General features: G+C 37.9%; 1 protein-coding gene across 3 annotated transcripts in view; it reads right to left on the bottom strand.

Moving 5' to 3' along the window:
* Positions 1–26629, bottom strand: part of NPAS3 (neuronal PAS domain protein 3) — a 591155-nt gene that overhangs the window by 484901 nt on the left and 79625 nt on the right. The window contains exon 2 of one of the 3 annotated variants that reach the window (XM_059849891.1): positions 25075–25164. The exons of 1 other annotated variant lie outside the window; for it this stretch is intronic. In XM_059849891.1, the coding sequence (XP_059705874.1) occupies positions 25075–25164 (90 nt within the window). Of the gene's footprint in view, positions 1–8936; positions 9258–25074; positions 25165–26629 lie in introns of those variants that run through there. One more of the 3 variants, XM_059849893.1, reaches the window with a different exon arrangement.

Below are 26629 nucleotides of genomic sequence, written 5' to 3'. Positions count from 1 at the left end.
TCCTTCTATATTTTTTAATCAGAGAAGGGAAACAAGCCATGAGAAATTAACACAGAATAAAAGCATTTGGAAAAATCCAGAACCCATTTGCACTGGCAGCCCCTTGGTTATTAATGCTTCAAGTGCCCATGAACACTTTTGGCCCTTGCCCTTGTCTGGTGCAACTGACTGATGGAATACTCACAACACAGAAAACAACTACAGAAAATGCAATATTTTCAATCTACTTCCCTGGCAACTTGCAAATCTTTGTGAAATCATACATCCACTGGATTGTATCGCTTGTAGAACAATACCAAAGATTTTTGAAGAGCATTAACCAGCATAAACTTGGCCTATCAATAAAGTTAAACTGCAGCTGCTTTTAAAGTGGAGGCATTCACAATAGTTTTCTATTCATTTCAATACTCTGTATTACACTAGTATTCTGACTTTTTTCTCTGTGTGTGTGTTATTCATCTGGACAAGATCTCTTTTCACCGGGAATAACAGAAAGTATGGGATTTATTGCTATAATGAAGTTCTTTCAAATCTCTGTTTTCTCTCTCTAAAGGACAGGAGGATAGGCGTTCATCTCATCAGGCAGCTTATTAGGATTAGCACTGAGTAAGACACCACAGAATGTCAAGCCTATCAGTTACTAAACATGCATCATACAAACTTTGTCTTTGCGAGAACCTCTGCTCTGCATTTGTCATCCACCTGAATAATTAACAAGTACATGCTGCCTGCCAGCAGCTTAGGGAATTAATTTTCCCAGATTAAATGCAGATCACGTCTGCAAAAAACTCAGACCACACACATGCTGCACTACTACCTTTCAAACATTAGAAGCAAGGAAACAAGTTTTAGTATGGTCTCTGCTGAGTCTGACCTAAAACTTACTTATTATAGGTACTACTTCATAATCATTATGAAGTGGTCAGAGAGGTTTTAACACCCAACTCATGCAACAAGCTAACAAGGAACTCTCTTTAGCTCAGCTTGAGAAGCTATTTAAATAAATCTCCACTCTAGAGTTGCTTCACTGCTTAATGCTATTCTATCCCCAAAATACTGAGACAGTTATAGGGAAATTCTAATGTCTGGAAACACTGAGGGTTTTTTGAACTTGGAGTATTTACTCTAGGCTCTTTAAAAATAGATTTAGAGATGACAACTGCAGCATGCAATAACATGTATATTGATGCCAGGAACTAAAAACAAATGAGGTATCTCATACCTTATATTTTCTGTGATCTAAGTCAACACTTGCCCCAAAATCAGAGGCCTTATAAAGATTGATTTCTATTTGAAATTATAACTATGACTGATTATTGAAAAATATGACTGAAAACATCCTTTTGGGCTACATTTAATCAAAATTATTATTTTATATTATATAGGAGTATTTATAATGATCTTAGGAAACAGTGTTCTCCAGGTATTTAAGTGGACAAAGGATTGAGACTTACAGTTTCCAAGACATCCTTTCTGAATGGCCATTCCTCAGTGTACTGAAGCACTCAATGTATTGTAAGCAGCAATATGATTAGTTGGTACCATTTACCCTGACTCTACCAGTTCAGTACATCATAAGTACAACAATCCCAAAGTTAAAGATGTACGCAAGAAAACCTGCAATTATTGTTCTCAAACAAAAAGGACAAGGAAATAAACCAAGTACCCAGATGAACTTAACACACTACATTTCTTAGGATGTGAGTGTAATGGGTCAGCCTAAACAAAGGGGGAAAAACCCCATCAATAGCAAAGGTATGCCTTACCTACCTGTACCTTGCTCAAAGAGTCAAAGCCTCAGAGCCTGTCAGACTCTGCAAACTCCCTATGTACAGAACTCACAGGAAAGGTAACACGAGTCATGGCTATATAAAATGTGCAGGACTAGGACCTGCATCTTAAAGAAACGTTTCCCTTCAGTAAGGCAAACAGCATATTCCTGCTTTGACCCTTCTGTCCTGAGATGTAGAATTTCTCCAGAACACTGACAGTTCAAGACCTTCTGGGTGCATTAGTCTGGTCTTCAATTTGCCTTTCCTATTAGCTAAACTTCTGAAGAATCATTACGCCAGCACCATCTACCCCAACAGAGATACTAGTGTTTCTAGTTCCTTTTGGCTAATTGCTAATTTCCACTACCTTCTTAAAAACTGGAACTGCAGGGAAATTAACTGCACAATTATATTTGTAATACATACAGCAGTAACAGACAGCCACAGAACATGTGATTCCAATAAATACCAAAGGCAGTGATTAAAGATGGCTCTTCTTTTGCATTTAGTCTGACCTTGTACTGCTTGCTGCTCATGGGAATTAAAGCACGAGTCCAGTCTGAATGTTATGAATTCAGAAAAGTCTATGTGCACATATATCTATATATTCCTTCAAAAACAAATAAGCGAATAAAATAGTTAAAATGACTGAAAATTTAAAAAAACAAAAGCCAAAACACCACCTGAATGCTACCACATAGGTTTTTTCCAATTTTAAGAGGTTTTATGATATACTACAAAAATTACCATCTACTTGTTATATAAAATACTGCTATATTTTGAATCAACATCTCCAGAAATCTTTCTAGTCTCTTAAATTTGCTATCAACAAATAAAGTGATTGTTACTTCTGTGACCTACATTAAATACCACCAACTTAATGTGAACGAATTACCAGTTAATCATCAGAGTAAACAAGAATCTATCAAAAAATTGTATTGAAGTGCAGTAAATATTACATTGCCAAACATTACTGTAATCATCTACACAAAAATCATCTTTTTGTTCTTTATTCATTAATAATCACACTCTCAGACATAAATATTTTGCATAAAATTAACATAATACATCTATATTTCTTTTCACTTCTGACAAAAGTAATGATTTTTTGGTTTCTAATATTACAGCATAGACTTTATCCAGGGGAATGACTGAATGCAAAGACACAGGGCTGGGGTTTTTTCTAATTCATGTTCTCCATGTTTAATATTTTGCTACCGTTATTGAAATTTAAATTGAAAAGGCTTGCTATTGTCCACAGCAGAGACCTAGTTCTAACCACAGTATGCCTATCACTAGCAAACTAAAATTGAGGCCCTGCCCTTGGCCCTGGGGCTTAATCTCTGGGTAATGCTGGAAATGTTGTTCCATGCATGGATTAGCAAATTAAAAGAAGTTACAAACCTCTGCTGTGACTTGTCTAACTCCTGCAGTCCCTAGATCATCATCCACAGTTCCAGAACAAGGTTAGGCTGTTTTGAAAAGACATGGTAGGAAAAAGCAAATTGACAGAAAGATTTCTACAAACTGCACATGGGAACTATCCATGCCAAAACCCAAGGCCACCGAGGTAAATATGCACAAGCATTTAATTCAGAATTAATATATAATTTTGAAAACTATCAGAGTTCTTTTTGTCAAATGTAACTGGTTTTCCTTCATAAAAAAACCTGACAGAAACCCCTATGACCATCTACCAAGACAGATATATGCCATTATTGAAATGTAGCTAATAAAGATTGCTATAAAACAAATTAATCCATTTTTTTCACTGCAAGTGTTGAAAAGTTGATATTCACTTCAAGCTTTCTGTAATTTTGTTTACATCACAGTGTTCTAGCAGAACATTTAAATTGGCTAGCATCTTATATTGCACAAAAGACAAACTTTGTGGATGCTTTTATTAAAACTGTAATACTTATTGATCTCAAAATAAGTGCAGGTATAATAACTATTATTATTAGCCTATTATATGCAAATTTTCTCTTTAAACAATAACATATACTCCATTTAGAACTTTTTATTTTGCTAACTATTCTCAAGGGGATAAAAGTCCTCCAGCAACTTTCTAAACGTTCTCTTCTAAGAAGCATGCATTACTATCTTAACAAATATAGAAAAGTCAAATAAGTGAATATTTGTACATTTTCAATGAATATTTGAGGAAGTGAGGGTATTCAGGCAGCTTGATGTTATGCATCTGATTAATTTATTAGGGAGGATGCAACATTGTATAGGCTCTTTCAATACTGACAATAATCCCTTTGTGTTTGTATATTAACAAAATTTAACATTTCAAGTAGAAAGGTGCCCAGCATCTTAATATTAGTTAATTCGCTGTCCAAATTTTCTGTGAAGGAGCTGCTGTATTTTAAGGAGAAATAAATACTTGCTTGAAATTTATGAGAATCTTGACACACGTGTCTGTCTGTGTTCTAAAGCAACTTCACCCAAGCACCAATTGCACTGGTCCCAGATCAAGTCTGAGGAACTCAAATGAAGCTGAACCACCATGATCTTGCCATAATCCTGAAACATCAAACACTGCAGGAAGCAAAGTGGATTTCAGTATAACTGGTGAAATACCCCAGCCATTCTGTTCCCATGACTTTTCTGGGATGAAACACCATCTCTGACTGCTGCTGTTATGTCCAGCAAACGTGAGTGTGACTGAAGGTACCTATAGCCTGATGGAAACATGCTCTTTCTCACAAGTGACATGGCCCCATGGCCCATGTATAAACAAGATTTTTTTTTTTTTGTTTGGTGGGGACAGTAGTGATGAGGATCAGTAATGCCACAGGCTGGCTGCTCAGATGACTCTAAGGACAGAAGGAAAAGTCCTCCATTTCCTGAGCAAAAAAAACCAGAGAGCACCTGACAAGGCTGCCACGTGAGCTTCAGTAGCTAATCAAGACTATGCTCAAGACAGACACACAAGCCACTATGCACAGGAGCTGTAAGAGGGGTTAAAAAAGATGCTTGGCTATTTCTCCCAACAATTAAATTTTGAACACTGATTTTATGCAGTGATTATAATTACAAGTCTTTCACTGCCTCTGACAATAATCTAGCATATATTACTTTCCTCTTCCGGTACAAGGATCAGCAAAACAACTGGAGATTGGTGGCAAAATTACAGGCAGGAGAAAATTAAACCAGCATTATAACACAGAGTCTGGGGAGGCTAACTAAAGTAAAACATTTCCTGGTGGTTTTGTTTAGTGTTTTTTTGCCCAGACCTTCCAGTTATAAATAAAGAACATTCTGCATTTCTCTGAATGCACCTTGTAAGCAATGATAGTGAGATCAAAACATAGACAGTTTTATAGTGTATTTACAAGCCAGACTTGACCTAATGAGTGCCAATGGTTTCTACATTCTGTTACTCGATTATGCTTCTTGTCTGACCTACACAAACTACTTGAGTGCAGAAGGCAAAGCCCCCAAACTCACTCCAGCCACTGTTTTTTTCTGCAGAGTTCCAGCAGGGTCCCAATCTGCAAGCACTAAGATGCTGATTCTGCAGTTCTGTTGTCTTTCTCCCAGGGAGTTGACTAGGACCACCAACTCATTTCCCACAGGCCATCCAGGAGCCATCAGATGATAATGGGTTTTAGTTTCCACCCACCTGGGCTGCATTCAAACTAGTGACCTAAGGTGAAGGTCTCCACATCCCATTACCAAACCTTAAAGCCATTTCCTATCCCCATGCAGTAAGCTTTTCCCACAACATAAAGTCAAGAGACAGTAAAGAGCTGCCTATATCCGAAATCTGTTCTCAAGTACGTGATCAGTCAAAGCCTATTGATACAAGTACAGTATTTCAGGTTTTAAATTGGCTGAATATTTTTCAATCAATACTAAAAGCTCTGTGAAAGGAGAAAATAGATAAAAATTAAAACACAATATTATACCATAAAATCTGAAATTACGTTTATATATCCCCTAAATTTAAATATGGTTATTAACAGATATTAAAGGGAAACATGGTCCTATTAGAAGAAAAACCATCAGCAGGAATTTGAAGATGTTAAAAGTGATTCCAACAACATCAGCATTATTATCAAGACATTAAAGTATATCTATTTTTAATAAATTAAAGACTGAGCTACACATAAATTACATGTTTAGCACTTAATGCTGTATTCACATACAGTGTATTTTCTGTTCACTAATGCTAGACATTTTAATACACAGTTTAAAATATTAGGAAGTGTAAATTATCTTGTGTTAAATATGCCAAGTACTTCAGAAGTGTTAATTAATGTATTATTAAAGCAGTTTTTAGGAGGAGTGAGAAGATATTTTAAGAACTACGAGTTTTGACTCAAGTAAATGCACATATATTTGCAACCAGTTTAACAATTTAATAAAAAGGATCTTTTACTAAATAATATAGAAGGGCTTTTTGGGGTGGGGTTTTATGTTTTCTGGTTTTATTTGGTCTTCCTTAAATAAACATACCAAATACTTTGCTAGGTTAAAAAGACTTTCACTGTAACACTCAGCCTTGAATTAATCAGATAAAGATGAAAGTGAAGAATTTTGCCACCAGTGTTTCTTACTTAACTCACTCAGTTATGCCTTTCAGCTTGGTATATTTTATATGAAGGATATCTTGTTAAAACAACTGTTGAAGGCAAGTCATGTCATATCAGCCACACACCATACCCTATGGGAGCTCAAATATTCCAAAATCTATGTTAATATAATCCTGCCACACAATTCTGCTACAGAAATACAGCAGGTTTTCAGGGACATGCAAGACTTCATAAGTACCACATTATCTGTATGTCTTCCAGAAATGAGGTAAAGCCATCACAAGGATTATATTGAATCAATTTAGAAAGATAAAAATTGTTAACAAGCACTACAATATAGCTTAGTAAGTGATTCTAATCTCTATTTATCAACTAACAAGGAAGCTGCACTTCTCAGTGCAGTTCCCAGTACTGTAGGGCTGCTGTAGGACAGCAATATTCTCTGGCTCAGGAGAGAAATGCAACTTCTCAATGAGGGTTTGCAGCTTTCTAATACAAGATTTACTGTGCATTACAGAATGTGCTTCCACCATTCTTTTTCAAAATTATTTTAAAAAATGCATGGCTTCTTGCCTAAATCTTTTGAGTGTGTTTTGCCCTGGTCACAAAGACTAAATTCAATTGCTAGGACATCCAGAATCCCCTTTGGAATACTTCCTTCAGAGACAGACTAATACCTGTTGTAGGGTTTTGAACATCAGAAAAAGCTTTCACTGAAAAAGAAAACAAAACAGGGGACTACAGGTCACACAACAGAGCTATTGAGTACAAAAGTTGTCCACTCCCCCATGAATGCACTGAGAATTACCATGTTACAGAGACCAGAAAGGTGAAGACAGAAACTATCATGAGGATGCTTAAGAATTTTAGTAAGCTAGTCAGTTAGGAGTCCCTGCCAAGAAAGTCTAATTTTATTATTTGGGCCATACCCCAAATAATTTTTTTTTCTTTTAAATTAAGAAAAAACACTGGAAAAAAAACCCAACAAACAAACCAAAAAACAGAAGAAAACTTGACCAAGTTAATTCTCCTGTTTAACCAGGCCACTCTGCAGGCTGATATTCAACTCTTAGACTGGATTTTTCAAAATATTTTCTCTTTACTGATAGAAGCTGCAATAAAAATTCGTCTCAGCATCCAGCTGCTGATTGACGGTGGGGCCAGAGAGACTGCAGGAGGCTTAAGCAAGGAAAAAGAGCCCTAGCTGTGCCAGAGTGATGAGGTAGAACAATGTTTTCACACAATAATACAATCACAGAATATGCTGAGTTGGAAGTGACTCAAAACAATCATGAGTCTTGCACAGGACCATCCCAAGCATCAGACCATGTGCTCAAGTGTTCAAACACTTCTTGAACTCTATCGCTCTTGGTGCTGTGATCACTTTTCTGGGGAGCCTGTTCCATTGCCCAGCCCTGGGTGAAAAACCTTTTCCTAATATCCAACTCAAACCTTCCTTGAAACAGCTTCAGCCCATTCCCTTGGGTCTTGCCACTGCCACCACAGAGAAGAGATCAGTGCCTGCCCCTCCTCTTCCCCTCATGAGGAAGCTGTCGACTGAAATGAGGTCTCCCCTCAGCCTCCTCCAGGCTGAACAGACCCAGTGACCTCAGTCATTCCTCATACCGTTTCCCCTCAAGGCCCTTCACTATCTTCATTGCCCCCCTTTGGACACTCTCCAATAGTTTATATCTTTATTTTGGGGCATCCAAAACTGCCCCCAGCGCTCGAGGTGAGGCTGCCCCAGCTCAGAGCAGAGTGGGACAATCCCCTCTCTTTCCCTGCTGGCGATGCTGTGCCTGATGCACCCCAGGACAGGGCTGGCCCTCCTGGCTGACAGGGCACTGCTGGCTCAGATTCAGCTTTCTGTCAACCAGGAGGACCCCTGGTCCCTTTCCACACTGCTGCTTTCCAGCATCTCATTTCCCAATCTGTTCATACATCCAGGGTTGCCCCATCTCAGGTTGGTTATTGCCTCCAGTTGAGGCACACCATCCCATTGTTTATCACTGGAGAGCCTGGTTTTTTTCCCTTTCTTTCTTCCAAGCTAGTTTAAAACGAGCCACGCTAGCTCCTGTGCTAGAACTCCTTTTCCCCTCTGGGATTGGTGCATCCCATCAGATGTCAGCAGACCAGATATAGAGTAGATCCTCCCATTGTCAACAAAACCAAAATTTTTCTGCTGACACCAACATAAGAGCCATCCATTGACCTGATAGATCGATTCCTTATCAATATTATTCAGTGTTACTGGAAGAACCAATGAAATCACTACCTGTGCTCCTGTTCCCTCTACCAATTGTCCCAGGGCCTGAAAGTCTCTTTTGATTGCCTTCTGTTTTTTGTCACTGCCAGGTGGAACTATCAATAATGGATAGTATTCAGGGGGCCTTACTAGCCTGGAGAGTTTTCCAGTAATATTTCTTATCAGAGCCACTGGGAGACAGCAGAATTCCCTGTGAGGTGGGTATGGTCTGCATATTGGACCCCCCATTCCCCTTAGAAAGGCATTTTCTATTACAACTACCCTTCTTTTCCTGCCAACAGGAAGTCTTTTTGCCGGGTACAGAGGTAGTGTTGTTTTAGGAGGTCCCACGATCCCAAAAAGACCTTTTCCCACCTCATAAGTTGTCTGGCCTTCTGGTTCCAGAGCCTCACACCTGCTGTAAAAGCCACCAGTCCCACTTCTCAAATTCTGAGAAGGAGGAACCTTCTTCCTGGTACATGCAGGGGCCTGCTTCCAGCCATCACCTTTAAGAGTCCCTTGGGTAAAGGTCCTTGGATTACCCTGCAGTGTTCTGAGCCCATCTGCTCCTCCACCACACTGCAGGTTCAACACTCCTCAGACTGTAGCAGCTCTGAAAAAAACTGGTCTCTCTGATTTGGTCACTCAAATACTATGTAACCTCTTCACTTCTTCCTGAACCTTCACTTCTTCCTGTAGCTTCTTCGCGTGGTGACAAAGCTCCTCCCTCACAGCACAGCTCCTGCAGAAGAACTGTTTGCCAGCCCCAGCCTGGTGAGGAGGCATCAGACACTCCTAGCAACCTGTGACCTGGAGAACTACATCTACTGTCAGCAGGTCTGGCTGGCTGGAGACATAATACAGGCAGATAAAAGCACAGTCAGGACATGTTTCTGAGACCAAAGAGCACTAATGATATAATAATAATCAAAACACTAAAATGAGTGTCTAGAAAGACAACATAAATAAAATTTAAATAAAAAACACAGAAGAAGATTCCATCATCTTTTTCTAAAATGTTTGAATGAAAAAGAAGCAAATCTACTGTCTAGATCTGACAGCTCTATACATTTTCCAGTATACCATAGTATATCTAGGACAACAATTCTGAAATCACAAAAATGCTCATTTCCCTGCCTTTGTATCTGATATTCCAAATTTTAAATCAATCTAATATTCTGCTTTTAGATCATAAACTGATTTTAGCCACTAGCAGACAATGAAGTTTTATCCAAATCATGGTATATTGAATCAAAAACCAGCCACAATCATTCAGCAGTGAACATAGGTAAGATGAGTGTTTACACACAACAAATGATAGTCTTGGATCAAATTTGAATATTTTTACCATTAAAACACCTACAATTTTTCTCTCCAGGGAAGAAAAATCTGTACTACATGAGGAAGCCTTTCCTCACCCAAAAGAACTCCAAAAAACCCCACAACAAAAATCTCAGATAAGCCAGAAAACAGAGTGTTTCACTTATTGTTACGGAATGGGCATGGGTTTTAACCAAGTGCTCCTCTGCTGTGTCCTGATTGACTCTGCAACTGAGAATGTAATCAGCTACTTGCATTGAGCAGAAAATTCTCTCCATAAGTGATTTCTAGATGGATATGGAACTCAGAGGCCTTGCTTTGTTTTCCAGAAATGTTACAACTGCAGTCAGCACATCTTCCATGTATCTGACCAATCTGTAAAATCTTAACTGTAAGCTGGCACACAAAATATCATTCATCTGATCCAGGCAGCCATGGAAGATTCCTTTCCACTCATCTGGGTACTGTGTTTGGGTTTCACATCCACAAGCTTTTAAGCCTCCTCTAGTCTGAGAAAATTGTACTATTTTCTTTTGTGATTTTGCTGGCACAATGACTAGGCATGGACCTTCCTGGTTCCCCCTCCACAACAGATTATTCTATTCCTGTAAGACAATGCCAGCCTTGTTCTCCAGCTGTCAGGAGCAGAAGCAAAAAGCATGAGCCGCTGCAGTTTTGACCTCTTCCTTTCCAGTACACACAGAAGATGAAGCAAAAGATATACAGATTTTTCCATGTGTTCCAAAGTACCCTTTGCTTTCCTGGCATACAAGGCTGTGGGACAATATGCAGTTAAGTTTCCCCATCAGCCACAAGAATTGCTTGAGTGTCAAGCAGAACCCTTTGAGGGCCACAGGACTGTCCACACCTGCCTCTGTCCCCTCACCAACACAGCCACTGCCTGGGCTGTTCTTTAAAGCCACATTTCTTCTGCTTCAGCTCACCTGCAGCTTACCAGGGACCCAGCCCCTGTACCTTGCACAAGCTTCATTTGCCCCAGAAAGCATGTTACCCATTCAACCCACTCAAGTCCAAGCCAGTGTCCCTGGCTTTTCAGTTTTAAGAACTGGAATTAACAGATGCCCTTTTTTCTACTCTTCTGAGCACTCTTCATATAGGCAAGTTATGAATCAAATAGGAATGATTTAACTTTTCTGTCACACATGTTCATGTGTCCCTGAATAAATATATATGTGCACAGCAGTGTGACAACCAAACTCACACATGTCTGCAGACAGAATTAGCTACAGTGCAAGCTACAGACTCAAATGGTGATCCACCCACATACCCAGACGGCACTCAACCTAAATACCTAGTTATTTACACTGAATTTCTAAACTGCAAACAGTCAACTGCCTTCCAGCACAAATATTCTTTGATGAACATGCTACATATATTTTGTACAGCCTTACTTTAACTGTATTATGACAAATAGCTAGGAAAAGAGAGAGTTGGCAGAATAGGTAAAATGCTACTGTCCCAGCTAAATAGGATTTTATGCACCCAGGAATTAGTGACTATGCAAGACACAAGGCAAATAAGAGGCCAGTCTCATGGCAAGTGAAATAGTAGCTGCTATTACCTTGAACTATCTACTAAAGACCTATTCATCTCAAGGAAGATAGATTTGCTTTAATATAAATAAGATCTTTCTCTGACAATTTGAAAGAATTTCTGGAAAAGTCGACCAATTATTCTGGTAGGAACTAAAAAGTGTAAGTGTGACAGAGCTTTTCATTTTCAAAAAATATTACTAAGAGAGAAAGCAGATTATTGGGGTTTAAGGACATAGAAGACTTGAAATGACAGAAAAAAAAGAAAATTATTCAAGATATTCAGACTTTTTTCTTACTGTTCTTGAATGATGGTGGGTATATGGTGAAAGGGGTTAAAAAAGGCTCAGAGAAAAACACACACTGCACATTTACAAAAATTGATATCACACAGCAAAACATGTTTGGAGAAAATTGTGTCATACATACACAAATCAAGGGTGTATTCTTCATCTGACTAGAATGAGGATAAAAAACCAGTATGATTTTCACATTCTAAATCTGCTTTCAGATACACCACTGGAAAACCACTTCCCAAAAAAGATCTGTGAGCAATGGAATGATAGTTCGTTCTACTGCAATATTTTTTTTCACCAGTGTGGTGAAAAATTACAACTCTGACCTAAATTTTCATATGTTTATTGAGAGGATTGTTCACTACCATATAGCAAACATGTTAACACTAGTATTTATGTTTTAACTAATATTTTTTGGGTCCCCTGCATCTGAGACAATTGAATTACGCTGAACAGTTCCCCAGTTACCTTCCTCCTTCATTGTATTTACCTGTTTTCTTCTGGCAGAAACTGTTTGCAGTGTCATCTGGAATACACACTGTGGTCTCCCAAACACCAGCCTCAAGCCAGGGGAAACACTGTTGGCTTGTACATGAAAACCACTACCAGGCACTGATCTACCCAAGCACTCCCTAAAGCTCTATGGAGGGATGTCCCTGCCCCAACAAAGAATGGAGCCTTCTTTCTAGGGCTGCAGGTTAAGAAACAGGGAGTACAAGCAGTGGTAGAGGAAGCTATGGGGATTGCAATGAATATTTGGTAATCTAGGTTAGTGGTAGGGAGAACTGCAGCATCAAAACATAAGCATGAAGGGGGGAAGGAAATAATTAATTCTGGTTTATAGTTACTATTGCATTTGGCTTAAAATAAAATAACTTTCTGTTCTTAATGTCATCTTGCTACCTTCATGCAATATGCAACACCTGTATCAATTCAAACTATGTTTTTCATTCTAATGCAGATGTAAAATTTTGCTCAAACATAGCAATAGGGGGCTGGTATTTGCATACACTGGATTTGGCCATCCAAACTGGATTTAGTTTTTTGTCAATCAAAAAATACCTACACAGAGTCATCAAAGCAAGTCAAAATACAGTCATAAATATTATATTGTGGGTACAAATAGGAGACACGATAACCATCAGTAAGCATGTACTTACTTACTTTAAGACTTACAAACTAGTCTTAGATAAGAACATGGGAAAAGTTAAAACAATACAAATCTAAAAGAAGCTACACACCAAAATAAATTTTACTATATTTCACCAAATCACCAATATCTTATCAAATATGTTTGATAAGACAAAGAGCGAAGTCTTACCTTTACAGCAGCTGTACTTGGAACATGCAGAGCATCAACCCTCAGAGCAGAGGAGCTCTTCTAAAGCCCTACTTCCCCTCTGAAGAGCCTGACATGGAACAGCATTTTCTGCTACACTCCAGCTTATTGCAAACACCCCAACAGCACATGGATGGAGTGTTCATCAGCATTCAGGGGTGAGACCACACACATCAGGACTGTGGTGCTCTCCAGCAGCAAGTCAAAAAAAAACCAACCAAACTCCCACTTGCAACCATGAACATATTGCTGCTGTGCCACCAAGTCCCCGTACAGATATTTGCAGGATCTGTTTGGCCAGTGCTAACTATCCTCTGAAAAGCACTCAGCTCAGAGTGCTCTACAAGCCTGGAAGCTCAGAGAAGGTCACAACCTCCTTAAACTGTTCCTGAGAAAAACAGAACTAACTCTAATAAAAGCCAATGCATTGAAGAGTCAACCAATTCCTATATGAAAATTCTCTAAACATCTATGCAACATGATATTTGATCCCCCTTCTTATGAATTCTTAAAAGGTTCTAAGAGCAGAGTCCCCACCCCTCAAAAATTAAGGCAGACAATATATCCCTTAGTTTCAACCTAAAATAGATTTTGTCTGGTGTAAACTAGGGGGAAGGATGAACAGTTCATTGCTTGAACTAGTTTTATTCTTGTGAAATAGGTATTGCTGCAGGAATGCGTCAAAATATCTGAGCGAGATAAACTGAAAAATTTGGAGTGTAGTAAATTCAGAAAAGCTAATGTGATTTTCTACCTTTTGGAATGCATTTCATTCCATTAGTGATAATGTCAACAATTAGATTTCAGTTTAACCTTCAAAATGCAGCCCAGACCTGGAGTGGTTGATTAGCTCTTCTTTTGACATCACACAAATTATTTTTTTTAATAACTTTCAAATGCACTTAGTGAGGAGGTGAGGTAAAAATAAGCCAACATCAACAATGGAAAAATCCCTATCTAATGACGTTGCCTTAACCTGTTTAGTAAACTTAAGAGCTTTTGCTTATTACACAGTACCACAATCCCATAAGATACAAATCTACCAGCTGTGAACTTCACTGCCATTCAGTAGTACTCCTTTATGGATGATTATCTGATTCCATGCCTTTTCCAGCAATTTCAATGCCACAGCCACCACTGATGCTGATGCGTGGTCTGGATACATGCCTGGTGCTCCCCAGAGGGATATGAATCAGACCTGTCTCAGTCCCGCTGGGTCCAGCATGTAACATAACCATCACCAGTAATCAAGCAGCAATGCAGCAGCTCTAAAAGCTGCTGCCCCAGGAAGCAAGAAGGCCTCCTGCTATGATAACCATAAGATGCTCCCTTACCACCAGATCTAGGTGTTGCCCAAAGCATGCAGAGAGGCTTTGTGCCTGACTAGATTCTGATTGCCAGGCTTTTCACTGCAATATTGGGTGAGAGATTTTGAGGGGCTGAAAAAGATCAGAGTACATTTGGAAAGGTTTTGTTTGCATCATTTGATTTCAAGGCAGAGGAGATCAACCATGTGAGATTTAGCACTGTCACAATCAGGCAAATCACACCATCAGCAGGATTCTATGGAGACCAAAACTGAAATAAGTAAAATATGTCAAATAAGTCAAGCAACTCAGAAGATTAGGTTTCTCACCCTTAATGCAAGTCTACAACAAGAATATCTGAAATGACAAAAAATTTAATTATATTATGAAAAATAGGATTGATTTTTAAATGCAGTACAGCTCTTGAGTCTCTTCATCCCAATGATTATTCACTACAGAGTCAAGGAGCAACTAATGTCCCTTCAAATTCTACAATAGGAGTCTTATTTTGTTGAGCTCTGAAATCAAGAATAGTGAATTACTAAAATCAGATGAGCTTGGCATTAGGAGCATTTTGCCAATAGAGCAATCTTGGTACACCACTGTGGCAAAGCACTAAGCATGTAATCAGCTATATCAGCAAAGATCAGCTTTAGACTCATACAGGAAAGTCATCACTTTTTTAGCAAAACAAGCAATATCAGTAAAAGAACAGTTTTGCAAGTAAAATTGTATATGTGTAGAGGTTTCTGCTGATGGATCTTTGTCCAAGTGGGATACTACATCACTTAGATAGCGCCAATTGATCAAGCTATACCAAAATATACTATAGACTTGGCTTGTATTCTGCGCTTCATCTTAGTTCAGTATTTCCCTCTGTACCTACTAAATAACAAAACCCATTCAACCTGCCAAGTTAGCAAAATATGAATGCCCTTTTTAGTATAACATCTAGCTGTAGAGCACAGCAGCATTCTTGATGCAAAGAAAATACTGCTAGACAAAGCAATGGTACATGCTATACCAAAGCAAGTTACAACTAATGCATTGATCAGTGCTGGTCACTTGCACAGGTGACAGGCTGCCTAGTGTACAGCCCAGTGCAGAGAGTGTCTGCAACCCTGTGATGCTTCCAGGCAGTCCCAAGACTACCAGGCTGCCAAACTCATTGCACCCTGCAGTTTGACTGGGTATACAAAGCCTTTTACAGCTTGAAAATCTTTGCGCTCTCTCCCTTTGCCTGGACCATCTATATGTTCCACATTGAGAATTGCCAGTGGAGAGCACTCCCAGAAATGACAGATTTTCTACAGGGGAAAAGGGAATTACACAACAGCCCCTCTCCTCTAGCCATGTGAAGCAGGATGTACAGTGGCTTACATGAAAGGATATGCAGAAGGGGACCATGACACAGACAGCAGCCTCTCCTAAGACAGCAATGATCTTAGAGGTATCAAAGATAACAACCATAATTAATGAAGTCCAGTGCAGTCACGAGGCTTGCAGGACTATTGCCCCAGGCAGTAAAAGAGTCACTGGAATTTAGCAAGAGGGTGGGAAACTGTACAGGATTGTTCTAGGCAAGGAGATAATTGATCAACGTATTGAAATTCAGCAGCCCAAGACCTGCACAAAGATGTGTACAGATCCTGGCTGTGAGTCAGCTGTGGAGGAAGCACACGGCAGTGTCACAGCTAGCTATGGACAGCTACATGAAATTAATTCATTCAACTGCTGCTCCATTCCCCACAGTCCATTTAGCTGACTTTTGTGCAGAGGTTGGGGAATTTCACCTTTTATATAGATGCAGCTGGAAAGACTACACGCAAATTATTCCCAGTACACAACACATACTCAGTGTAGCCTGATTAAATGGTACATGATACAGCATCTTAAGCTACTCTGCATCACAGTTTGTAATCTCAAAGATGGCACAGACCCAACCTTGCTTATGAAACCATAAAACAAAGTTCAATGCAACTATAACAGGCAAAGGTAACTCACTCCATGGGTCTCCTGTTGCTCAACATGCAGAAAATTTGAAGTGTGACAGACTGTGTCTTTCCTTCCTCTTGACCAAATTTTTTGTTTGGGATCCATGAGAAATTTAATCCCTATTTGCCCGACATTAAGGGCAAATCTTAATTATGTAATTTTTAGTTCATATGGTACAGTGGTTTTCTTGTTATTTGTTGTTTTGGGGTTGGGATTTTTTTTCTTACTTTTTTAGAACAATAATAGAGAATCACTTCATACCTAAAACAACTAAAAATTTTCACCTTCCTACTGCACTTAGGTAGAAGTATGCTTTATGTTTCATTGTCTTTTTCCTTAAAATTATTGAATTCTCTTTCTTTTCAAAAGTGTGTGTTCTATGTGTGTGCATATATGTACATGTGCACATGAGTGTGAACAGGGAACTTTTAAGACCACAAACACCTGACAAATATCTGTACAAAAACAAAAGTAAAATTTTACAGAATGCAATACAAGTCTTGTTTTCTGTATAGCAGTTTGACAAGATGCAGACTTTGTTAAATATTCACATGTTTTAACTGGAGTACTACTCATCTTAAAGGGAAAGCAAATCAGTATTAAATACTTTGAACTGACTGGAGGCATCACTATCATAATGGAATTTTAGCATGTTTATGATAACAGTTTCTTTATAAATAAGTTCAAGTTCAGCAATATGGCTCTAACTGGATGTGAAATGAGAGCTGTGTCACTTTTGCATCATAAAACCTTATGCCAGGTAGAAGAATTCATTGATTGTTAAATAAAAATTTAGCCTTAAAATTAGGCAAGATATAGCACTGTGAAAAGCTTCTAAGTAGCCAAATAAATTTAAAAAACCCAATATTTAGAACATGATTTTGAGGTTCCCAGTTTGGGAGGTAGAAGAAAAATGAGGAACAAAATGTTAACGAATGGTTCATTTTTTAGTAAACTCTGAACTTTTTTTTTCAATAGAGCCTTATGCTTGCTAATTTCATCATTTAATCTTCTATTAATCTGAAAAACACATGGAGTTCTAAGTAAAAGCACCATTTGGAAAAGAAATAAAAAATATTTCATTAAGAAAATAAACTAATATGAAAGATTTCAGGGTTTCCAAAAACTACCTATTCACTCTTCCTTTTAGATAAACACAGCAACTAAATCTGCTAACCATTTGCAAATAATCTAGCTTTGTTTCCAGAAACAGCTTTCAAAAACAAAAAAAAAAAAAAAAAGGGAATTCACTAGTAGCCATCACTACAAACACACAAATTTTCAAAGGAGAATTGTCTGTATTTCAACAACATCACTATGCGAAACAAGCCTCACAGTACTTGAAAGAAGGCTGCAGCCATCTCATACTGCTGCAAGTGAAAAGTGTGCTCATGACTCACTGCCCCTGCCTGGTTGCAACTCATCAGTGCCGGCAGCCCTAATCTGCTCCCAGACATTATGACCAGCAGCTCTGATATATGGATTAGATCTACCCCAAGTACTCCGTGCAGGGAAAGAACTCCATGAGCCCTTTATTCCCTAAGGAGTACCTGTGCAGGAGAATAAATCAGTGATATGAAAGAAAACATGAAATCCTTCCCAGTAAAATTTGCAGATGACACAAAAGATAATAAAATGGTAAATACCGGGGAGTTGTCAGTTCCACAGATTGCATGGCAGCCTGGGCTCACCTGAATAAGATGTGTTTTAACACAGCTGAGCACAAAGCTGTCTATCTCATAACTAAGAGCACACATTCCAAACAAAGACAATATAATATGCTACAATGAGGCATATGGATGATGGTGGATAACCAAATTAATATTAGGCTACAGTGCAATACCCTGGCTAGAGCAGTGAAAAAAATCCTTTGATGTACAAGGGAGTAAACACGGAGTAGCAATAGGAAAGGATTATACAAATCACTACCAATGTTGAGACGAGAATCTTTCTGTTTCAAATGGCATGTAACAACATGGTTCTAGTTTATATCTGTGATCCCCAAGCATTCCCACAGGAACAACTAAAGGGCTATACTAGTATTCCAACTTGGAAGCCTTAATAAGCTACAGGATGCATTCAAAATTCTGGAAAACTTGCCTTGCTAAAAATGAGAAACCCATGTCAAAGAGGAGGATAAATGATTACTGGTTTACTGTCTACAGATATTTAAATGGAGAGGTAGGAAGAAATGAGGAGTATCATGAATATTAAAGGAGAACTTTTCAGCTTCTCAATGCTGGATTTTGCATGCTTCTGCTACATAAAATTAGAAATATTCAGACAGAAAATAAGATAACAATACTTAACAAATAGAAAGTACTGTTCATCTAAAGAGAAGCAGGATTTCCTTTCATCTGAAGTTTTTATAATCAGTATTTTTCTTCTAAAAAGAAGTAGAAGTTTCAAGACTACATCAGTATCTTATATTGTTGTTTAAGGCAGATGAAAACAAAAAGTTAGAGCTCTATCATTCAAAAGCATACTTAAAATGCCCCAGGACAGCTTTGTTACCACAACTCCCTCCACTTATTTGAGCTTCACAGCAGGTATTTAGCTAGCTCCTTATATTTGTGGGACAATTATTTCCCAAGTTATGGAATGATCATTTAAGCTGTTAGTAAGCAAAATGAACTTCTCACTCCTTTGCCGATTCATATTTTGGATATACTTGGTATTAATGCTTCTGTATTTGTGCAAAGCAGAAAGTTACTGAAAGAGCATGGGAAAAGTGAAACCTTGCTGAATACGCAGAATAGCTCAGTCACAGATAATTTGAATTGATCTTCCCATTTCTGAAACCAGTAATATGACTTCTGGAAAAAAAAAAATAAAAAAGGCACTGCAAAACCACACCATAAAAAAACCCCATGAAACAAACAACAGAAAAAGACCCCTTCTGAAATGAGAAAGAAGTGCAACAGCAATTTCAGTACAATATCAAAAAATCTGTCTTAACAGGGAATTAGCAAACTATGACTAATATCATATTGAAAGGGTGTGGTTACAGACCTAAAGACCCAGACAGCTTAATGAAGGTAATTGCTTAATTCATTAATTGAACAATACCAAATTCACTTCAGAATTTGACTCAGAATTTATATTACAATTTGATACTGCAAAGCTTAAGTGAATCTTCAAAATTTGTATTGAGCTATAGACTGAGCAGCATTTTGTAAACCTAAATATGATCCTATTCTTTTAAGTGGAAGAAAATTTTCAGGTGACATGTATGCATCACATCTACTCTCTATTCAGGCTACATCCCAATCATCTCAAAGTAAAACTTTAAAGCCAGTGCAACATCTAACTGCATCATAATCAAAAAATGACAAAATTTCTATTACTAAAAAATGGTAATTTTTGAGTGCTGTTCTCCCAAATGCTCCAATCAGCCAAGGATTAGAGGTTCAACTTAATACCAGCCAGTGATCATTAAACATTTTTAAGTACCACAGCTAATCTCATCTCTTACCCAGAGAAAGTCCACTCATGTCTTATGTGTAAGGGAGATGTTGGCTTACTCTTGAGTGTGTTTTAAATTTGGTTAATGACACCTTCTTCCCAAAAGAGACATCCAGAACACCTCAGAACAGAGAGCCCACAGATATGCTCAATGCTACACAAAGGCAAGAGCAAACATAGGCAGTGGCAACAGGGATAAAGTTTTTCCAGGCAGCCTCACACTGAGGCTGTAAGAATCAGTTGACTTATGTTAAAAGCTATCACATGAGTATAGCAATGGCTTCTCTGCCTTTTGCTGATAGAGAATGAATTGGGTTGTAAGCTTTCAATATTTTCAAAGAGGTCAAATTTATGAAGAGGAGATATCTAGAATCTTCTTCAAATACACCTATTAAATTCACATTGTGAGAAGTAAAATCAAGCTGTGAAATGATGGAACATTGCTGCAAAGTGAAATCTACTGTGGAAGAAGATGTGGCCTCTCCTTCCTGTTTCACTAGAGCAGAGCAAACTAAATAGCAGCTTCCTCAGTTGTTCTCTCAAGTGAACCCCTAAACATGGGATCCTGAAGCCATTGCTGGAAAAAAATACTCATGCACCCTACAGCATTAGCCTGAACAACAGTCCTGTTGTCTTACATGTTATATGTTTTTCCTGGAGCTAAAATAATTGTTAAAGACTAGTGTATATTTGCTTTAGCTATACAGCATCAGATGAGTCGGAATATACAAACAAAAATTCTGAAAATACTTATGTCTAAGGCAATTTATGTGCAGCACCCACCTAAGAAACAAGAGAAAAATAGCAACTGCTCAGGCATTGTCAGCCTGTGTTGCTTGAATGACTGTACTGACCTGAACCAGCAGGCCCAGCTGCAAGGGGCCAGCTGGGGGTTCTAACCCACTTGGACAAAGACACAACTCTCCATTTGGAACCACTAGCTCCTCTTCTGCAGGGTTTTTACAGCTCTATCTGCCTTAAGGTGGACACTGATGGTGAGCACTGCAGACCACTTCAAGTACCCATCTTCCCATGCTCTGCAGCTGGTTGAATTCCCTCACTAGAAACCCCAGGAGAGCCTGTTAAAAGGTTTATATTCTCATTTGTGTTGACTAGTATGGCCATTAGATTTCTCATGTATGCAAACCAATCCTGATTTTGTTATATCTGTTATAGCAGTCTGATAAATATATAAATGCCTTTGGAGACTGAATGGAATAGCTTAGGCCTGCACTTCATTTTCTCATTTGCAGAAATATTTATGCATTTGATTCAACATGGAGTCTGACAGGAGCTTACTTTGGTCTATTAAGTTTGGATGTTTTGAGCACTTACAGGCTCAGGATGAACATTTGTATGCAATCAAGCTACACATTCCAGGACGGGTTGCTCCCCTAAAGTGAAATCACTGAGCCTTCTTTCTGTGTTCATTTCACTAACTTGCTGAGAAATAAAAAGAACTAATAAGACCATAGCTGTATTAGTGGGATTTAAATGAACTAGGTGTTTTCCTTACATATTTATTCATGCAGAACTTTTCCCTGTTCTCTATATTCCTGAAGAGAGACATGACCTTTAAGTCTCCTTAATACAGACAGGGCAAAGTAAGGTAGAGATGATTCTTCCACCCTTTCTTGGGAGATAACACACAACAGCCACCCAGGTGATACCCTGAAGGGTCATTTTTGAAGTGGCTTCCAGGCTGAGAACACAAAAATCCTGAGATATCCTCTGCTTGTACTCATCAGGTCCCCTGCAGACAAGCAAAAAAGCTCATTTTTGACATGCCAGTATTCTTTGTAATTTAGCAACAAATAAAATGAGAGCATGGGCAAGTAACTCTTCTTTGTTCACTGTTTGACACTCCATAAAGGTGAGGAAGAGTGCAAACCAGTGTTGTCTGAGCAAGCAGAAGAAACATTTTTCAATCTGGGCAGATGGAAAAGCCTTGGCAGTTTGGTTATAACAAAGTAGTTAGAACTGAACAAGAAATATTTTTTTTGTCAGTTTTGTTTGACATCACAAAAGGAGAGCCTGGACATACCTTGCTACAGCTGGGGCGACTGGAAAAGAAAAAGAGAAATATTCAGGAGTTGATGGACAGCTGTATTCTAGGCCAGTAACTGATAGGCCTCTGATTTTACCTCCCCAGCTTGAGACAAGTCCCTATCCCTTGTGAACATAGAAATTATTTGTACTGATTTTGAAGCTTACTTTAGATCTTTTTAAAGAGCATATTTACATGTTTAGTGACCTAAAAAACCCACGGGCCCATGGCAACCAAGGTGGGGGACAGTATAAGAGGGGAGGAATCTGTCATCTTTTCTCACCATCTTTTGAAATTTTATGTTCCACTCTATTCCAAGTGAGGGATCCAGCAGCAGCTGTGACACTCAGTTGCCAGAATATCATAAAGAGTCTAGAAAAATCTGTATAAGAATACATACCATTTTTGCCCATTTCATATATATATTAACTAGCATAACCATTAGTGCAGCTCCTCAATAAAAAACCCTATCTGCAATTTTTTTTTAATAGCACTAGAATGTATTTACTAATCCATGCTCTTAAGAACTTTTTAAGAAATTTTCAGTATTTATTAGCACTAAAATTTGTTTATAAATGTTACTTCCCCAAACATTTTCTGAAAACTATTTTTGGCATAGAAGGTCATGGTATGATCCTTTGAAATTTTTACAGAAAGTATCAGAATATCTTATATTCAACAGCTAAGTAGCTTCACACAAAATACTTTTCACAGGTGCATGCTTAAGCATAAGTCCAAAGTAGGTTCTCTGCATAACACTTCTTTTCATTTTAAAATTACTAGAGGAGAGAAAAAGTCAAGCTCCAAAATTCATGATTCTCTCTACTGTCCTGGTCTGTCTGGCCAGCCCTTAAAATTCCGTTAGCTTTCAGAATAAAGCAGTTTGCTGCTTTGTGCCCAGTCCAAAAATTATCCTGCATGAGAAAGGAGACACACAGCTATTTCTGTTAACAGCTAGTGGCATTTTTATATCCATTCTTCCTTTCCCAACCTAATCAGGGAAGAGACTGAGGTTCTGAGATGCACGTGAACATCTAGTACCAAATGTTCACATGTCTTGAAACACTAAAGGCTTTCAAAGTGTTACAAAAATAGCTTGATTTTTTTTTTTTTTTTGGTCTTGATTAGTGAGAAGTTTTCAGAAACTTTTTTTAATATTTTTGGAAAAAAATTACTATGGTAATAAATTACCAAAAACATCCATTGGGAAGAAGAGAGAAAGAATGCCTGAGAGACTTTAAGCAGCATGGAAGAAGAACCAAGAGAAAATTTCACTAATCAAAAAGGACTCTATGTCTTCTCCAGAGAGATCTAGCTGTTAGCTTCCCAAAATAATCCATGTTTTTTGTAAGCAAGGTGAACTGGGCTATAATACTTCAGAATTCACATTTCAGGAATGACAAAACATAGCAAAATCAACATTGTTTCACAACCAGTCTGATTTTTGGATTATGCCAATTTTTATTTGCAATTGCATAGGAGCATCAATTATTTCATTTTGTGGGCAGCACAGCTAGCTGGTTTTAAGTATACTGACTATAAATTATATCTAATTAAAAAAACCAAAATCAAGATAATCAACTGTACTGCAGCATTCAGAGTGAAGCCATCACCATATTTAACACTCGTGACAAACTGTGCCAAGTTTTCTTATTTCCACAAAGTTTCAAAATCTTGAAGTCGTTCTAAAAACTGATATAAATATTGCACAACAAATCTGTTTCATACGTTTAAATAAATGAATATATTTTTATGCTTACTGAACTTACAAGAAAAGCAAAAATACTGAAATTAAGTTCTGTGGTGACATTTAAAATCATACTAGATGCAGACTGCTTCAGTTACTGAGGGCGCTGACATTATTTAGAGATAAAAGAGAAAAGCCACAAAAAAGTCAAAAAGTATTTATGTCTATGTATATCAGGAATAAGTCATATCTCACACCAAAAGTAGCCATTCACAAAAAAAGAAAGCCAAGCAAGAGGTCAGATTTTCATTTTGGCTCACCAAGTTACACTGATGCTGTAATTATTTTGATAAATCTAGATTTCTCCTTTCCTCTCACTTCTGTAAACCAAAATGATAGTCTTCATTTACATCGAAGTAACAGCATTTACTGATGTGGTTGTACCTATTACTAAGAGAAAAGATTCAGGAAACAAGCAGCAGGTTATAGAATCAAAAGAGGGAATGAGAGAATGTGATCTAAAAACCATAATGAGTATGATTGCCCTTGCCAAAGATACATTTTGTTTTAATGCAAAGTACAGCTAATCTTTAGAATAAGGAAAATGAAATGCTACACAGAGGGGGATAATGGTAACACTGGTATACAAAACAGGAATATAGTTGGAGCATGAAAAGTAAACACGAAGTGACAGAATGCAGTTTCAAAATCCAGTGAGATAACAGAGAATTCATAATGCATTTGCAATATATTAATACAAAATCATCTGCAACACACCTGTCAAATATATACTCTTCAATTCTATGTTGAAATAGATAATTAAATCCTTGTTGCAGTAAAATAGAAACTTCACTGCTTGCAGAACTAACAGAAGTCAAGCCCTTTGCATTTGCCTGCCCAGAGCAATAGCATTTTTGTCAGAAGCACCAGTAATGATCTTGAGTTACGCACAAAAGCGGGCTCTGTTAGGGCAACGGACAAAGGCAAATGACTGCAAAGAAAGAGGACTCAACTTCAATTTAACTGTCCTGTAAGGTACATACTAATTAGCTGCAAAGCTATGAAATCCTAGCTAGCATGTTAAGTCTGCTACATGACAGTATAATTTGACTTCTTAAAGGATTATGCAAATTACAACTCATCATTCCATTACATGACTGAAAAAAAGTGACAGCTAATTTATACATAACACACCTTTCAAATCCCTAAGATGTGAAGCACCTGTGCAATACATTTTGCCTAGATTTTCTAGCGTGTACACTCTTGTTTATTGCACTGTACAGAAGCATACCTAAGAGACTTAGAAAAGTCTTAGGGTTTTTTTATTTGCTTTTTAGCTTTTAGAGCACAATCCCAAAGAATTAAACAACATACTTCTGTCCCTGCTGTAGAGGTTTTGCACACAAGTGTACGGTTTCAACACACGGGTAATTTCGGAATAGCAGGAGAGCACGAGCACTAAATGCACGAGCTAGAGGCAAGACTCACACAGATTTCAACATACTTCTGGTAGGTAGATTCACAGTAGATTCCGTCATATCGGTAGATTTTCCTACATTCTGATTGGTTGGGCAGAGGATGCTGGACAGTTATTCTGTAGAGGCATCAAAAACAGATAGACATGACTAGAGGATCTCTACAGGTAACTGTAATGCAGGACAAATCAGTATGTTGAAATTGATTTTTTAAATTTTATTTTTAATCAAATGCCTTTCTGATCTCTTTAAATCAAATGCCTTGTGCACATAACACCCACAGTTTCCACTTTTCAAAATTTGCACTGAGAGTAAACTAAACTTCAATTCTCCACAAGAATGGTGCTTTTTTTCCCCCATCAAATAAAAGTGGAAGAGGTATGGAATTTTATAAATCAAGTTGATATTCCACATAGTTTGTATATATACAGTAGTGCTTTTACAATTGATTATTTATTGTTTATTGTTACAATCCTTCTTCAGGCAGAACATTCATTTATATCAGCTGGGAGTTTGTCCAGACAAAGACCAAATAACCCTCCAATTTAAAATGTCAACAGCAATTCTCACATTTGCACAGAATGAGGATGTTGTGGTATTATGAGGACTGTGATTGAAGGTGCTCAGCACCATCTGAATAATGCCATATGTTCTCGGATCGACTGAAAGAAAATGAAAGTGATTGGCAGCAATCAGGAGGTGCGCAGCATCTTGTAAAATCAGGCCCTAAAAGATTTGTCAATCATTCTCTTATTCATCCCTCCCCAGCTCCCCGTTAGCAGAAAATATAATTTGGCTATAAAAATTCAATGTTGTTTTTAAAATATACTTGGGAATTGCACACAAAACAGTACCCACCAATTTTCTTTTTTTTCCCTCCCTCTTCTCAGGAATAAAAACACATTTTAGATGCTTTTGTGTCTTCTACAAATTAATACCTTTTCCCCTTGTAATTTAATGGTATTTCACTGGAGTAAGGATAAATTATTTGAGAAATTTTACAGCTTTTTCAAACGTAGAATTTTAGGCTGTGATTTTTTAAAAATAAATATTCTAGCGAGTAGAGTATTATTTTATGTTATCATTATTTTTATGGTATTAACATCTACATAGCTCTGAGCTAGTCTTGGCTTTTAAAATTGCTTCAACAGTAATTTGAGACTGCAGGTTTGAGAAAAAAATTAGTATCATTCTCCAGCTACAAGCTCTGTGGGCAAATGGAAAGTTATCTATTGTGGAAACTGAGGACCTTCCTCAATAAGACTGCACCTACAGTGTGTCAAGTGCAAACAATTTCATGTCTGCACAGCCCTGGTTCCTTGCTCATTTAAGGTAGAAACCTGGTCTGAGCTGGCCTCAGCACTGTTTTCACCCCACGGGACCCCATAGGCAGAAGAAAGCAGACAAGTCTGTGATGAAGGCAGGACTAAACACCTCTGAATTCTGGCACATTCCTGCATTCACTAATTAAGACACTTCCAGAGAGACTGATTTATTTATTGTGATACCTGGGACTCGTAAGTTAGACATTTAAGTACCATATACACCATATTAGGAAATTTAAGTATCTTAAAATGGGATTTG

This window comes from Haemorhous mexicanus, chromosome 6, assembly GCF_027477595.1.
Source record: "Haemorhous mexicanus isolate bHaeMex1 chromosome 6, bHaeMex1.pri, whole genome shotgun sequence".
NCBI classification, from domain to species: Eukaryota; Metazoa; Chordata; class Aves; order Passeriformes; family Fringillidae; genus Haemorhous; species Haemorhous mexicanus.
Note: the sequence above shows the minus strand (reverse complement) of the source record. Positions and strands in the feature narration are given on the sequence as shown.